The sequence below is a fragment of the Saimiri boliviensis genome, chromosome 8 (genome assembly GCF_048565385.1).
Source record: "Saimiri boliviensis isolate mSaiBol1 chromosome 8, mSaiBol1.pri, whole genome shotgun sequence".
NCBI lineage: Eukaryota > Metazoa > Chordata > Mammalia > Primates > Cebidae > Saimiri > Saimiri boliviensis.
In genome coordinates this window covers 48573078-48589132 of record NC_133456.1, presented here as the reverse complement: position 1 = coordinate 48589132, position 16055 = coordinate 48573078, and the positions used below count along the sequence as shown (strand labels likewise).

Below are 16055 nucleotides of genomic sequence, written 5' to 3'. Positions count from 1 at the left end.
CAGGTATATGCTGTATAGAAATAGCTACTTAGATCTACCAAAAGTCATGTGCATGCATGTTCACAGGATCCCTGTTCATAATGGCTTGTTAGGCTGTACAAGAATGGATAGAGTTCTCAAAAAAAAGGAAAAAAAAAAAGGTGGGGGCGGGCACTTTTTTTAGTGGCTCACGCCTGTAATCCTAGCACTTTGGGAGGCTGAGGCAGGTGGATCAGTTGAGGTCCAGAGTTTGAGACCAGTCTGACCAACATGGATAAACCCCATCTCTACTAAAAATGCAAAATTAGCCAGGTGTGGTAGCACATGCCTGTAATTCCAGCTACTTGGAAGGCTGAGGCAGGAGATTCATTTGAGCCCAGGAGGCGGAGGTTGCAGTGAGCCAAAATCGCACCATTGCACTTCAGCCTAAGCAACAAGAGCAAAACTCTGTCGCAAAAAAAAAAAAAAAAAAAAAAAAAGAAAACAAAGAAAGAAAAGAAAAGAATGGATAGAGTTACACTCAAACCAAGGAACCTAGATGGTTGATGCTGTGCTAGAGATGAGATGCTGTTACAGTTGTAGTCTGTCAACAGTGCTCCCATGTTTTAAAACAACTCTAGAAGTACTCTGTTCAGGAAGGAGACATTATTCTAAGGGAGAGCTATTGCCTTAAAAATCGGTGTTTGGCCTGAGCAGTGATAAAGTATTTTCCTGGTCAGCACTGAGAATTGCCCTTGAAGGACAGGAGGGAATGTTCAGGTTTTAAAGTCTGCTCATCCTGGATGTTATTTGCTAAGAACATCCAAGTTAAAGTTCTTCATTGTGAAATGTATCCTAGATTCTTTGATAATGTCAGGTAGCTGGATCTTGATTTGAGTGTATGTGTCACCCAAGAGTAACCTGAGCAGTAACCCAACCTTGTGGTGCTTTGGCTGAGTAATGTCTCAGAGTTAAGCACACCTGTGGGGAGTTGAGCATCTTTGCGTAGCACCTCAGTGTTTGGAGTTCTTTCTGAATGTGTGCAGAGCTCTGTTTTACTGTTGACAGGGCCTTGCCCAAAGCTGTAACTCTGTTGCTTAGTGAGAGATCTTATGGGAGCAGAACTTTGGAGAAACTTAATATTCCTTTTTAAAATTATTTAAGGAGAAATTCCTAGTGCTAGAAATTCTTTTTCTTTTTAATTTTTAGAGATAGGGTATCGCACTAATGTCTAGGCTGGAGTGCAATGACATGATCACAGCTTACTGCAGCCTCAACCTCCCAGGCTCAAGCGATTCTTCTGCCTTAGCCTCCCAAGTAGCTGGGACTACAGGTGCATGCCACCAAAAATATATTAGCCTGATTAATTTTTAAAACTTTTTAGTAGGGATGGGGTCTTGCTGTGTTTCCCAGTCAGGTCTGGAACTCCTGGGCTCATTGGATCCTTCCTCCTCAGCCTCCCAAAACGCTGAGATTACAGATATGAGCCACTGCACCTAGCTAATATCCCCTTTTTTTTTTTTTTTTTTTGAGATGGAGTCTTGCTCTGTCGCCCAGGCTGGAGTTTAGTGGCGCAATCTTGGCTCACTGCAACCTCTGCCTCCTGGGTTCAAGCGATTCTCCTGCCTCAGCCTCTGGAGTAATTGGGACTACAGGTGCCTGCCACCATGCCTCACTAATTTTTTTGTATTTTTAGTAGAGACAAGGTTTCACTGTGTTAGCCAGGATGGTCTTGATCTCCTGACCTTGTGATCCACCCGCCCTGACCTCCCAAAGTGCTGGGATTACAGGCATGAGCCACCATGAGTAGCTGAGATTAGAGGCACATGCCACCATGCCTGGCTACTTTTTTTTTTTTTTAAACTGTCATTATGAACGAATGGATTTAAATGCAGTTGATCTATTTAGGCATTTCAGTTTGACAGAGTGAATGAAGAGAATACTCATTGATTTCTTGAAAATGATTTAAAAATATTTGGCACCATTAGTGGAAGCTCTATGGAAGCTCCCCTAAGCAAGAAAAAGGGTTTAAAACATTAGAATGAGGAATGTGAGGCGGAATGGTTGATTTAAAAAAAAGAGAGAATTTTATTTATGAAAAGCATCCAGTGGTGCTATAAAGTAAGTTAAGAGGAAGATCGTTATTGCCTGACAATATGTGTTAACCCGACTTGGGCCATCTCCTCTTCTTTATGTGCCTCAATTCCAGCTTAAAAGCTGAATGGCTCTATAGTCAAGGCAAGGGGAGAGCATATCGGCCTGGCCAACACATCCAGCTTGTCCAGTATCTGGCTACAGTCTGCCCCCTCACTTCTACACTAGGTCTTCAAACTGCAGAGGATGCCAAACTAGAGAAGATTTTGAGCAAACAGAGGTAAGCCCATTTATTTCTACCAGCTGATGAATTCACAAGTTACAGTACCTCTGAGTCTCTGCTGTGGTGATAGTGGGCCTGAGGCAAGTGCTGTAGGCCATGTTTCTGGATAATCAGTCCTGTTGTCACTGTAGCAGTTCCTGCCGGGAAGCTGGACTGTGCACTGCAGACAGCCAAACAATATGGCATGGGGGAATGGAGGGTTTTTTTTTCCTTGTTTTTTGTTTTAAAGACAGGGTCTTGGTCCCTTGATCTATGAGTTCAGCTGTACAATCAATCATAACTCACTGCAGCTGAAACTACAGGTATATGCCACCATGCTTGGCTAATTTTTTGTAGAGATGGGGTCTCACTTTGTTCCTCAGGCTGATCTTAAGTTCTTGGCTTCAAGCGATTCTCCTGCCTTGGCCTCCTAAAGTGCTAGGATTATAGGTATGAGCCAGGAAATGGGATGGGATTCTTTTTTTTTTTTGAGACGGAGTTTCACTCTTGTTACCCAGGCTGGAGTACAATGGTGCGATCTCGGCTCACCGCAACCTCCGCCTCCTGGGTTCAGGCAATTCTCCTGCCTCAGCCTCCTGAGTAGCTGGGATTACAGGCGTGCACCACCATGCCCAGCTAATTTTTTGTATTTTTAGTAGAGACAAGTTTCACCATGTTGACCAGGATGGTCTCAATCTCTTGACCTCGTGATCCACCTGCCTTGGCCTCCCAAAGTGCTGGGATTACAGGCATGAGCCACCGCGTCTGGCGGGATTCTTAAAAAATGTATTTGTTCTTTTTTTTTTTTTTTTTTTTAAATTGAGATAGAGTCTCAGTCGCCAGACTGGAGTGCTGTGGTGTGATTTTGGCTCACTGCAACCTTCACCTCCTGGTTCAAGTGATTCTCATGTCTCAGCCTCCCGAGTAGCTGGGATTACAGGCATGTGCCACCACACCCAGCTAATTTTTGTATTTTTAGTAGAGATGGGATTTCGCCATGTTAGCCAGGCTGGTCTTGAACTCCTGTCCTCAGGTGATCTGCCTGCCTTGGCCTCCCAAAGTGCTGGGATTATAGGCATGAGCCACTGCGTTTGGGATCACTTTGTCATCCAGGCTGGAGCACAGTGTGTGATGTCAGCTCACTGCATCCTCAGTCTCCTGGGCTCAAAAGATCCTTCTACTTCAGACCCCTAAGTAGCTGGGACTATAGGCACGCACCACCACACTCTGGCTAATGTTTCATAATATTTTAGAGATGGGGTTTCATCATGTTTCCCAGGCTGTTCTCCAACTCCAGAGCTCCAGCAATCTGCCTGCCTTGGCCTCCCAAAGTGCTGGGATTACAGGTGTGCACCACTGTGCCCAACTTATTTGTTCTTTAATGTAGGTGTTTCATGTGGATTTCTGAATACTTACATTATGAGGTATATCTGCGTTTAAAAGGTACAGTGAAAAAAAGAGAAAAAGTATTGCCAGAAGCATTTAATATTTACTTTATCGGAGATCCTGCCTTTAATGTTTTTGTATGTGTGTATGTGTGCATAGGAGGATGTCTGTCTTTGCAATTAAAAAAATAAGTTTCTTAACCTTCTTTATCCAGGTCTTTCAAATGAGGCTTTGAATTTGACAGTGATTAAAAGTGACTACTTTGAGAAATTGTAAACTTCTACCTTTTTGACATTGTTACCTAGGAAGCAGAAAATCTTTCTTTTTTTGGTTTGGGTAGATCAGACGAGATGTTACTGATTTTTAGGTTTCACCAGAGGCAATTGATGAACCAAAGCCAAAATGAAGAGTTGTCTCCTCTTGTTCCTGTTGAAACCAGGGCATCCCTTATCCCTGAGCATTCGAGCCCTGTTCAGGATTGCCAGATATCCCAGGAAAGTGGTAAGAAATTAATTTGTCTCTGATCCCTTTTCTCCAAGTCGTTTAATTTGTTGGGTATCATGAAGCAGAAAAAGGTGCATATTTTCATATTTTTTTGTTAGTTTGCTAACTTCAGTAATCATTTAGATCTTACATATATGTATGTATATTATAATTACTATATTTCTAATTTTAAGAAACATTTCAAGGACTGCTACCATTTGTATAGACCTGATGCTTTGATGATTCTTATGATTGTCCCAAGAATTCGTTTTCTTAAAAAGGTTTGGTTTGATGTTTTAGGCATATTGGAAGAAATCACTGAGGGCATTTTATTGCATTCTACTCTATTTCAAGGATTAGATTTCATTAAAAGGACATAACTAAAATGTAAATATTTAGTGGTTTAAATGACACTCTGTTGATTCTTCTAGAACCCGTCATTCAAGTCAATTCTTGGGTTGGGATAAGCAGTAATGATGATCAGTTATTTGCGGTTAAGAATAATTTTCCAGCCTCTGTACACACTACAAGATATTCTCGAAATGAGCTGCACCTGGAAGACATACAGACAGATGAGGACAAGTTAAATTGTAGTCTTCTCTCTTCAGAGTCTACTTTTATGCCAGTTGCATCAGGACTATCTCCAGTATCACCTACAGTTGAGCTGAGGCTGCAAGGCATTAACTTGGGCCTAGAAGATGATGGTGTTGCAGATGAATCTGTGAAAGGGCTGGAAAGCCAGGTATTGGATAAGGAAGAAGAAAAGCCTTTATGGGCTGCAAATGAGAATTTGGTTCAAATGATGAAAAGTGAGATCAGTACAGAGGTAAATGAGACAGCTGGGCTTTCTTCTTGCCCTGAGCCAACAATAATCAGCTCTGTCTTGAAGGATGATAACCACAGTCTTACACTTTTTCCTGAGTCAGCTGGACACAGTGTCTCCCATATACAACCAGAAAATAAAGAAACCATATCTCAAGCAACTTCAGAGAAACTTCCCTGCATGATTTTAACCCAGAGATCTGCTGCTTTGGGACAAGATAAAGTTGCTCTTCAGAAATTAAACGATGCAGCCACCAAGCTTCAGGCCTGTTGGCGGGGCTTTTATGCCAGGAACTACAACCCTCAAGCCAAAGATGCGCGTTATGAAATCCGGCTGCGCAGAATGCAGGAGCACATTGTCTGCTTAACTGACGAAATAAGGAGGTGGGTCCAAAGTGCTGTTGATGCACGGTTTTGTTGGTTTCGGGCTGTCAGATTCTTACAGTTGATTGGGAACACTGTGCTTCTGTAATTGTAACGCTTTTCACAGCATGCGGCCACTGTTGGTCTGCTTGTCTCCTACAGTGTACTGAAAGCATCTGGAGAGCAGAGACTGTTTGCTCTATCTGCTGCATCTCCATCCCCAGCAAAGCACTTGATACATAGATGCAGTGTAGCAATAAATGTTCAATGAACATGAACCTTATAGGGATCTATAATTCTAAACATAGAAAGGTACAGAAAATGTAGAAAAACTAAGTATAAAAATGAGAAGATGAGGCCGGGCGTGGTGGCTCAAGCCTGTAATCCCAGCACTTTGGGAGGCCGAGGCGGGTGGATCACGAGGTCGAGAGATCGAGACCATCCTGGTCAACATGGTGAAACCCCGTGTCTACTAAAAATACAAAAAATTAGCTGGGCATGGTGGCGCGTGCCTGTAATCCCAGCTACTCAGGAGGCTGAGGCAGGAGAATTGCCTGAACCCAGGAGGCGGAGGTTGCGGTGAGCCGAGATCGCACCATTGCACTCCAGCCTGGGTAACAAGAGTGAAACTCCGTCTCAAAAAAAAAAAAAATGAGAAGATGATGAAGTCTCCATGGAATTCGGTACATGACATAAGAATTAAAGAAAATAGCAGGGATTCAGAAGGGACTAAAATTCTATAGGACTACAATAGGAATTATTCCTTAATCCCATGGCGCATATGTTTTACTGACTGCTAACCCCGGAAAATTAGGATTTCATTAATACTGCAACTAGCAATATTTACTGATATTAGGTAGAAGAGAAAGAGGCAGCAAAGGATACTGAGAAGGGACAGCCACAGTGGTTGGAAAACTAGGAGAGTTCCACCTTCAACAGGAGAAAGTGTTTCAGGAGAGAGGAGAGGTACCATAGGGAGGACACAGGCATTAGACTTGGAGGTTGGAGATTATTGGTGACTGTGTTGGTGATTTCCCAGACTGTCCTCAGGTTGGATGATTTGCTAAAAGGACTCATAGAACTTGGGAAAATATTATTCTTTCATCATTATGGTTCATTACAGCAAAAGGATACAGATTAAAATCAGTAAAGAAGAAAGGTGCCTAGGGCAGAGTCCAGGAGAGATGAGGTGCAAGCTGCCAGTTGTTCTCTCCTAGTGGAGTTGTACAGACAGGGCTCACTGCTCTCAGCAATGATGTATGATAACACATAAGAAGTATTGCCAGCTGGTGTAAGTCACCTCAGCTTTGGTGTCCAGGGTTTTATTGTGGTTCAGTCACATAGGTTTTGAGTACCCATGTGACTGATCTTAACTACTCAGACCTCAGGCCCCATAGAGGTTACACTGATACTCCATGGCCCAGGGCCCCAGGCGGACAAAACAGATGTTGACTAGAAATCATTGATTGCCTAAACTGTCTGATGTGGGCCAAGAAGACCCCAGGTGTACAAAGATATTCTTTTTCAGGCAGGATATTCCAAAGGCTTGGAGATTATCTCCCAGGAGTCAGGCAAGGGCCAGTCCTATCTTTGCAATATACAGTGTTGAACACCTCAATCCTGCGACTGGACATGGTGGCTCATGCCTGTAATCCCAGCACTTTGGGAGGCCACTGGGTGGATCACCTGAGGTCAGGAGTTGGAGACCAGCCTGGCCTACATGGTGAAACCCCATCTCTATTAAAAATACAAAAAAATTAGCCGGGCATGGTGGTGAGTGCCTGTAATCCCAGCTACTGGGGGGCTGAGGCAGCAGGATCACTTGAACCTGGGAGGTGGAGGTTGCGGTGAGCCGAAATCGTGACACTGCACTCCATCCTGGGCAACAGAGTGAGATGCTGTCTCAAAAAAAAAGAACATCCCAGTCCTGCTGAGTTAACCCTTTACTGCACAAGGACCTTCCCAAGAGCAGCTTCAGTGGTATAGGGGGATGAAGGCCATTTTGAGATGGGTTGAATAGTGAATGAAAGGTAAAGAGTTTGAAGGATGAGTGTTGCCAATTCTTGGAAAGAGTTGTTTTGTGGAGAAGAGAGTCAGTGGTTCCTGGAGGAGAATCTAGAGTGAAGAAATATTCTTTTTTAGAGACGAGATACAGAATGTGTTCATGTGTTAATGGAATGAATAAATAAGGAGGGAAACACTGATGGTGCAGCAAAAAAAAAAAAAAAGAATAAAAAAAGAGAAAGGAGAGGAAGAGCAGGATTGTAGTTCTTGAGAAGGTAAGAGGAGAAGTAATGCAGCATCAAAGCAGAGCAAGTGGCCTGAGATAGGAGCAGGAGCAGGGAAGGTAGTAGCTTTGATGGTGGAGATGGGAAAAAGTTCTGTCTGATGCTGCTTCTTTTTCAATAATGTGTAAGATGTGGTCAACACCTGCAGATAAGTAGAAGAGGAGTGAAGGAGGTGTAAGGAGAGAAGTAAGAGGTGTGAGGTGCTCATCTTAAAGATGACCTTATGAGGAAAATGGAGGAAGGTTGCTGGAGAATGTGAGAAAACACTTAAAAGTGCAAAGCAATGGATCAGGTTGTATGATTTGCATCAGCAATTCTTAGCTATTCTCTTCTGATTCAGGCATGGTTCATTTGGTTAAACCAGAAATTATTTTTTTTCCTAGGTGATATTGTAGAGAGAGTGAGGGAAGGGCAAGAGAGCTAAAGATATTTAAGAGGGAGTAATAATGATAGATCTCAGATTTTATATTTTTTGAGACAGGGTCTTGCTCTGTTACTGAGGCGAGAGGATAGTGGCATGATCATAGCTCATTGTAACCTTGAATTTTTGGGTTCAAGTGATTCTCTCACTTCAGGCTCCCAAGTAGCTGGGACTATATGCATGCACTACCATGCCTAGCTAATTAAAAAATTTTTTTCTTTTAGAGATGAAGTCTGTGTTGCCCAGGCTAGTCTTGAACTCCTGGGCAAAAGCAATCCTCCTGCCTCAGCCTCCGAAAGTTCTGGGATTATAGGTGTGAGTCACCTTGCTGGCTGAAATTTTACTTATTTTTATTTTTTCAAAATTTTTTTGAGATGGAGTCTCGCTCTTGTTACCCAGGCTGGAGTGCAATGGCACGATCTCAGCTCGTTGCAACCTCTGCCTCCCAGATTCAAGTGATTCTCCTGCCTCAGCCTCCCTAGTAACTGGGATTACAGGCACCTGGCACCATGCCCGGCTAATTATTTTTTTTTTTACGTCTTTAGTAGAGATGAGGTTTCACCACGTAGGCCAGGCTGCTGTCCAACTCCTGACCTCAGGTGATCCGCCCACCTCGGCCTCCCAAAGTGCTGGGATTGCAGGTGTGAGCCACTGTGCCTGGCCTGGGTGGAATTTTAAGTGAGGTAGGAGGGAAGGATCATTAGGCTGGAGGTCTGGACTGTTGCAGTGGGTACAACAGCAAGTGAGCTGGGAGGATAGGAAGTGGGGGGTGGTGTTGGGTGTTCCCAACCACTTCTGAAAGTGGTGCCGTCAAATGATTTGGCCTAGGGTGAGACTATGACAATGGGTGACTGACATCGAGTGGATGATTGTTAAAGCATCCATGTGAATGTTGAGGTCTCCAAAAATGGTGACAGGAGTGGGGCAAAGAGAAAGCCTGGTGCTGAGACTTCAGTGACCGGGAGCGGAGGGTGAGAGATCAGTACTTGACAAAGAATTTTGGGAAATTGCAGGATGGCAGGAGTTAAAGGAGGGAGATCAAGAATCATTTGAAAACAGCAGTGAGAAACAATCTTCCTACCCTGATGAGTGAGAGGGAAAAATACCTTCCACTTAGAGGGCTGTAGTTCTGTCAAAAGTGGATCTGCTTTGGACAAGGAAAAGTTTAGAGAGAGGTGAAGTATGTAAGGGAGTTTGCTGATTAGAATTCAAGAGCTCTAGATGGCATAGGAGAAAGGCTTGAGGGGCTATAGAAAGTGGATAACTGGGTCAGAGGTGTGAAACAAAATGCTGTTGACAGTTTGGCTGATAATGGATCACTAAAGGAGGAGCCTCAGGTTTGTGAAAACCGTAAGTATGGAGAGAACAGCAGGGATCCCAGAGCTAAGACTTTAATGAATGAGGAATAATGGTTGGGAGGTCTCTTGTTAGCAAGCAGTAGATCAGAGACTTGGGCAAACACAAAAGTGAAGTTTGTTGGGATTAGTCTTTAGGAGAGAGTGTTTCAGGCTGTGATCATGAATACTTAAGTGTGACCCTTCATTGTCTTGGACGCTTTGGGTAACCACTCCTTTTCGCACTTTGTATTCCTTTGGTATGTTTGACTGAGAAATTGAAGCCAGACAAAGAGCATTTTAACATTTTTTTTCTTATTGCTGGAAATAATTTATAGAACTAATACCTGAATTTCAGTCATATCTCATTTGGCTTCTACTTTGAGTCACAGTTCAAAATTAAGCTTTATGATGTCACTTATAAAACTGTTCCATTTTGATTCTGAAGTTAAAAAAATAAAAATAAAATAAGGCTTTAATTTAGATATTGTAAAAGTGGGAAAGATAACTTAGATTATTAATCTCTTTACAATGCATGCGTTTATTAGTTGTAACAGGAAGTACGAGTCAAAGCACTCTTCCTTACGTCAATAATGTGTTCTGAATTATTGTAGGTTACGAAAAGAAAGAGACGAAGAACGTATTAAAAAATTTGTACAAGAAGAAGCTTTCACATTTCTTTGGAACCAGGTAAACACCCTCCTCCTGATTTACCTCATATATGATCAAATAAAAATTCCTTATTCATTGAGATAATCATAGAGTACTCAGGTGTATTAAGCAGTCTTGTTCAAGGTTAAGGGTATGGTTTGTGTTCTTTGCCACTAACTCTAAACTAGGACAGTGAATTTTTTTTTTTTTTTTTTTTTGAGACGGAGTTTTGCCCTTGTTGCCCAGGCTAGAGTGCAATGGCACAGTCTCACCTCACCACAACCTCCGCCTCCTGGGTTCAAGCGATTCTCCTGCCTCAGCCTCCTGAGTAGCTGGCATTACAGGCCTGCACCACCATGCCCAGCTAATTTTGTATTTTTAGTAGAGATGAGGCTTCTCCATGTTGGTCAGGCAGCTCTTGAACTCTGACCTCAAGTGATCCACCCACCTTGGCCTCCCAGAGTGCTGGGGTAACAGGCGTGAGCCACCGCACCGGGCCAGGACAGTGAATTTTGTTGCATTTTATTTAATCTGAAGAAAAATATTCTGACAATTTTGACAAGAAAGACAAAATAATATAAAGCAGGAGGAAAGTGGCTTAATTGAAGGCTGTTATAGCTTTCCAGTATATACAACAACCCCAATTTGAAGTTTTATGTAGCTATCTATCTATCTTTTGGGAATATTTGAATGAAAGGTGATTAAGATGGTATATGGCTACAATATGCATATCCTAAAAAAGTATACATAATGGTACAGGAGAGTGTTTGAATCCTATAATACCACACTTTTTTTTTCTTTTCTTTTTTTTTTTTTCCTCGGCCTCCCAAAATCCTGGGATTGCAGGCGTGAGCCACCGTGCCCGGCCTATAATACCACACTTAGGGACAATTTAGGCAATTGGTTTTACTAGCATTGTATCATATCAAATACTTACTGATGATAATTTCTTGGGAATATTTTAATAAATTTTTTATTTCTTTTCTTTTTTTTTTTTTTTGAGACAGTTTCGCTCTTGTTACCCAGGCTGGAGTGCAATGGCGCGGTCTCGGCTCATCTCATCGCAACCTCCGCCTCCTGGGTTTAGACAATTCACCTGCCTCAGCCTCCTGAGTAGCTGGGATTACAGGCATGCGCCACCATGCCCAGCTAATTTTTTGTATTTTTAGTAGAGATGGGGTTTCACCATGTTGACCAGGATGGTCTCGATCTCTTGACCTCGTGATCCACCCGCCTCGGGCTCCCAAAGTGCTGGGATTATAGGCGTGAGCCACCACGCCCGGCCCCTTATTTCTTCTTTTTTATAGAAATAGGGTCTTGCTCTATTGCCCAAGTTGGTCTCAAACTCCTGGGCTCAAGCAGTCTTCCCTCCTCAGCCTCCCAAAGTGAGCAACATCACCTGGCCAAATTTGTTATAATAGGATTTGACCTATAAAATGAAAAAATAATTATTGATTTGTAAGGTTTTGTAGTTACCAACAATAGAGGAATGGTTAAATTATAGAATATTACTATGGAATATATAACAGCTAAAAAGAATGAGGCAATGCCGGGCGCGGTGGCTCAAGCCTGTAATATCAGCACTTTGGGAGGCCGAGGCGGGTGGATCACGAGGTCAAGAGATCGAGACCATCCTGGTCAACATGGTGAAACCCCGTCTCTACTAAAAATACAAAACATTAGCTGGGCATGGTGGCGCGTGCCTGTAATCCCAGCTACTCAGGAGGCTGAGGCAGGAGAATTGCCTGAACCCAGGAGGCGGAGGTTGTGGTGAGCTGAGATCGCGCCATTGCACTCCAGCCTGGGTCACAAGAGCCAAACTCGGCCTCAAAAAAAAAAAAAAAAAAAAAGGGGAATAAGGCAATAGTATGGACCGACATGGGAAAATCTCCAGAATAATACTGGTTAGTGAAAAAACAGCACTAGTGCACTACAGCGTTGAACTCCTCAAGTGATCCTTCTGCTGCAGCCTCCCGAGTAGCTGGGACTACAGACACACACCAGTTTGTCCAGCTTCCCTGTGTATTTGAAAATACTGCCTAGAAAAGAGTCTGGAAGGGTATGCATCAAGTTGCTGTCAGTAATTACCTTGGAGGGGGGTCAAAAGGAAACTAAAAATTAAATACTGCTTTCTTGTCTGTAGTTTTTACAGTAAAATTTTGGAATTTTTGTTATACTTTAGAAATGTAGAGGTCATATTGTCAAGAATTTGATATGTTTTTAGCAAGTTGCGTATACTGTATTGTTTGATAATATTTTAAAACTCTTAATATCTACCTGGGTATCTAAAGTGAGACTTATTTTACAGGATCTACTTCTATCAAGGGCTCTAATCTGTCTTATTGAATAAATCTCATTAGATACTCAATACATGATTGACCCCTTAGCTAGACACGTACTGTTGTGCTTCTGGCTGTTTTTCTGGTAGAAGCAAGAGAATTGCTTTCACCCATCCCTACTTTGGGTGAGGGCCTTTTGTTACCAGGAACATGTACTATTTGTGCCAGTGTGGTTTAGGCTTGGGGTGCTCCGGAAAAGGTAAAGGGAGTCAGCAGTTTCTAGTTCCAGTTTTACAATTTGCCAACTTCATGACTACTGGACAAAAAGATCTCGAAGGAAAATTGTAAAATAGATAGGTAGGGTGCAGTGGCTTATGCTTGTAATCCCAGCACTTGAGAGGCTGAGGCCTGAGGATTGCTTGAGGCCAGGATTTCAGGACCATCCTGGGCAACAAAGTGAGACCCCCATCTCTACAAAAAAATTTTAAAAATTAGCCAGACATGGTGATAGGCACCTGGAGTCCCAGCTACTTAGGAGGCAGAGGTGGGAGGATCATTCAAGCCCAGGAGGTTGAGACTGCAATGAGCCATGATCATGCCGCTGCACTCCAGCCTGGGTGACAGAGTGAGACCCTGTCTCAAAAACAAACAAACCCAGACACTTTTTGTTTTTATAACATGACTGTGTTTTCTGGTTTATAGGTAAGGTCTCTACAGGTTTGGCAACAGACAGTGGACCAGCATCTAAGTTCCTGCCATATTGATGTTCCTCCTATATCAAGTACTCTTGAGCCATCTAAACCTCCATTATTTACCCAAAGCCAGGAGTCCTCTTCTGACCAAAATGCTGATTGGTTCACTGCTTCTGATGTAGCTCCTCAAGAGAAATCATTACCAGATTTTCCAGACTCTGGTTTTCATTCCTCTCTAGCAGAACAAGTTCACTCTTCGCAGGGTTCTTTAGATTTTGAAAAAAGTTCCACAGAAGGCAGTGAAAACTCCATGATGGGGAATTCCATTGACACAGTTAGATATGGCAAAGAATCAGATTTAGGGGATGTTAGTGAAGAACATGGTGAATGGAATAAGGAAAGCTCAAATAATGAGCAGGACAATAGTCTGCTTGAACAATATTTAACTTCAGTTCAACAGCTGGAAGATGCTGATGAAAGGACCAATTTTGATGAAGAGACAGGAGATAGTAAACTTCACATTGCTTGTTTCCCAGGACAGTTAGATGCCTTGTGTGATGGTGCTTCTGTAGATGAGAGTCATGGCATTCCTCCTACTTCGCAAGGTGAAGTTAGCCAGACACAAGAGAATTCTAAATTAAATGCAGAGGTTCAAGGGCAGCAGTCAGAATGTGATGCTACATTTCAGGTATTGCATGTTGGTATTACTGTGTAGAATGTGATGGTCTTTTGGGAAGCAGATATCCACTTAACTTTTCTTAAAAATACTTTCAGTTGCCTTTTTTTTTTTGGAGGGGAGCACTCCCTAACCCTAATTTTGTTACTATTTATGTAGGATTTGTATTCATGTCTCATATTTTTCAGAATTTAGGTATTGAGCTGAGTTTTCATTTTGATTTTGTACATGCAGCTTTTTACTTAGCTGTAATGTACCAAACTATTTATATTAAAAGCTATATGCACTTTATTTCTTCACTAAATTGCATCAGCAATATTCCTGTTTCTTTCATGTACCCATGTACTTTCAAAAATAAGTTAGAATATATTACAGAAAATAGAAAAAATTACCTTAAATATATGAATTTTCACCCTTCTGTATCTGAGAAAATTAATTATATAGTAAGGAATGAAATTTGATAACATAAATACAAACGAGAAATGTGAGGACTGCGAACTATTGAAATTTGCCAGTCTCCTTGGTGTAAAAATGTTTTTTTAAAGCCTTTTTTCTTCCTTTCTGAGCCAAGGAAAGCCTTTCTATAAGCAAATTAAGGAAGAAAAGGTAGGATTATAGGATTTCTCAGTGGGGATGATTAAATTGTCTCATAGAAAACTTCAGTTAATGTCATGCATCAGTTTTTTGTTTGTTTTTGAAACGGAGTCTTGCTCTGTCACCAGACTGAAGTGCAGTGGCATGATCTCAGCTCACTGCAACCTCCGCCTCCTGGGTTCAAGCGAGTCTCCTGTCTCAGCCTTTCAAGTAGCGGGGACTACAGGTGTGCGCCACCACGCCCAGCTAATTTTTGTATCTTTAGTAGAGATGGGGTTTCACCATATTGGCAAGAAGGGTCTTGATCCGCCTGCCTTGGCCTACAAAGTGCTGGGGTTACAGGTGTGAGCCACTGCACCTAGCCATCAGTTTTAACATGTGAAGTAAAGTGTTCTATCCAAGATTAAAGTCAAGTTTACTTAGGTAACACAAGGATATTTCACTTAGATATGAAGAAAGGAAACACTAGTCTCCATTCACTTGAAATACTGTCATGGCAAATATGTATCCTTTCATTAAGTGCTTTTTCACCCTATAGATAAGCATTTATGTGCCAATATATTGTCAGAAATTAATGTGTGTTCATCTCTTCTGTTCCTGCTTATATTTACTAATGTATTTCAGCAGAAGGTCCACAGCTATTCACTTCAGTTTTGACCTCTGTCCCATAGTGAAGAACATTTAAAATAATACTAGTGGTCGAATATGAATGACTGTTTAGGAACTGCTTTTTGTCTAATCTGAAAAAGTGCCACATTCAGAAGACAATTTAATGATGCTTAAGAAATAATAAACCTCACTTTACTTGTTAAAAAGATATATATGTCTGCAACTTCAGGGAGAAATAAGATTGTGTTTGAATATTCTAGGTAGATGCATTTGTAACTAAGAATAATGCCATTGAACAACATGTATTTGGTTTCCCCCAACTTACAGACATACAAGTATTTAAAGCTATGGCAATACATAAGTCATCTCTAAATTTAGGTGCTAAATATCTATTAATTATTCTGTTGTGGTCATTAGGTACCCTTCTTTGAAGTTACATAAAATAAAAACATCTGATCCTTCAAGAATAAAGTTGAGGATCACATGGTACGTGGTATTTGTTGTTGTTTTTTAAAGAGATGGAGTCTGGCTCTGTTGGTGCAGTGCCCTGATCATAGTTCACTCTAACCTCGAAGTCCTGGCTCAAGTGATTCTCCTGCTTCAGCCTCCCGAGTATGTGGGATTACAAGCAGGAGCCACTGCTCCCAGCTCATGGTATTTGTTGATACTCATAACATTTCTCCTGTGTGGTAAGACGTATTTTTCTGTTTATAAATATGTAGCACTCAGGTTGAGAAGACTTGGATTTTATTCTTAGAAATCCAGAATCCCTTGAAAAGGAAATGTTTTCTGTTTCTTATATTATAAATAAAACGGTAATCTTACCTTCAGAAGGATTTTCCTCAGTGAAACGTGTAACATTGAATGCATGTTAAATAAAAATGGTATTTCTAACTTTTTCAATAGTGCTAATGATCTTTTCTGAATGATTTTGGATGTCTTCTTAAATATACCCTATTTTTCTATGTTACAGTTAAGTGCCTCACTTACTGTCCATTGTTAGACAGAGAAAAACCAATTTGCACTGCACTAGTAAAAATACTACTTTATAGATTTGTTTTTCACAAAAGCTGCTGGAATGTCATGATTCAGTATTGCTTAAGTAGGTTTCTGCTAACATCCTCTCCTTCCTGTTTTTTTAAA

The 16055-nt window shown here is 41.6% G+C and overlaps 1 protein-coding gene across 4 annotated transcripts in view; it reads left to right on the top strand.

Moving 5' to 3' along the window:
- The window catches only part of CEP97 (centrosomal protein 97), a 68753-nt gene extending 53390 nt beyond the window's left edge, over window positions 1–15363 (top strand). For 2 of the 4 annotated variants that reach the window (XM_074404443.1, XM_010350021.3), the window contains 5 exons: window positions 2168–2332; window positions 4068–4201; window positions 4615–5389; window positions 10026–10101; window positions 13044–15363. In XM_074404443.1, the coding sequence (XP_074260544.1) occupies window positions 2168–2332; window positions 4068–4201; window positions 4615–5389; window positions 10026–10101; window positions 13044–13748 (1855 nt within the window). In that variant the 3' untranslated portion in view covers window positions 13749–15363. The remainder of the gene's footprint in view (window positions 1–2167; window positions 2333–4067; window positions 4202–4614; window positions 5390–10025; window positions 10102–13043) is intronic. The other 2 variants (XM_074404444.1, XM_010350022.3) reach the window with 2 other exon arrangements.
- The last annotated feature ends 692 nt before the right edge of the window (window positions 15364–16055 follow it).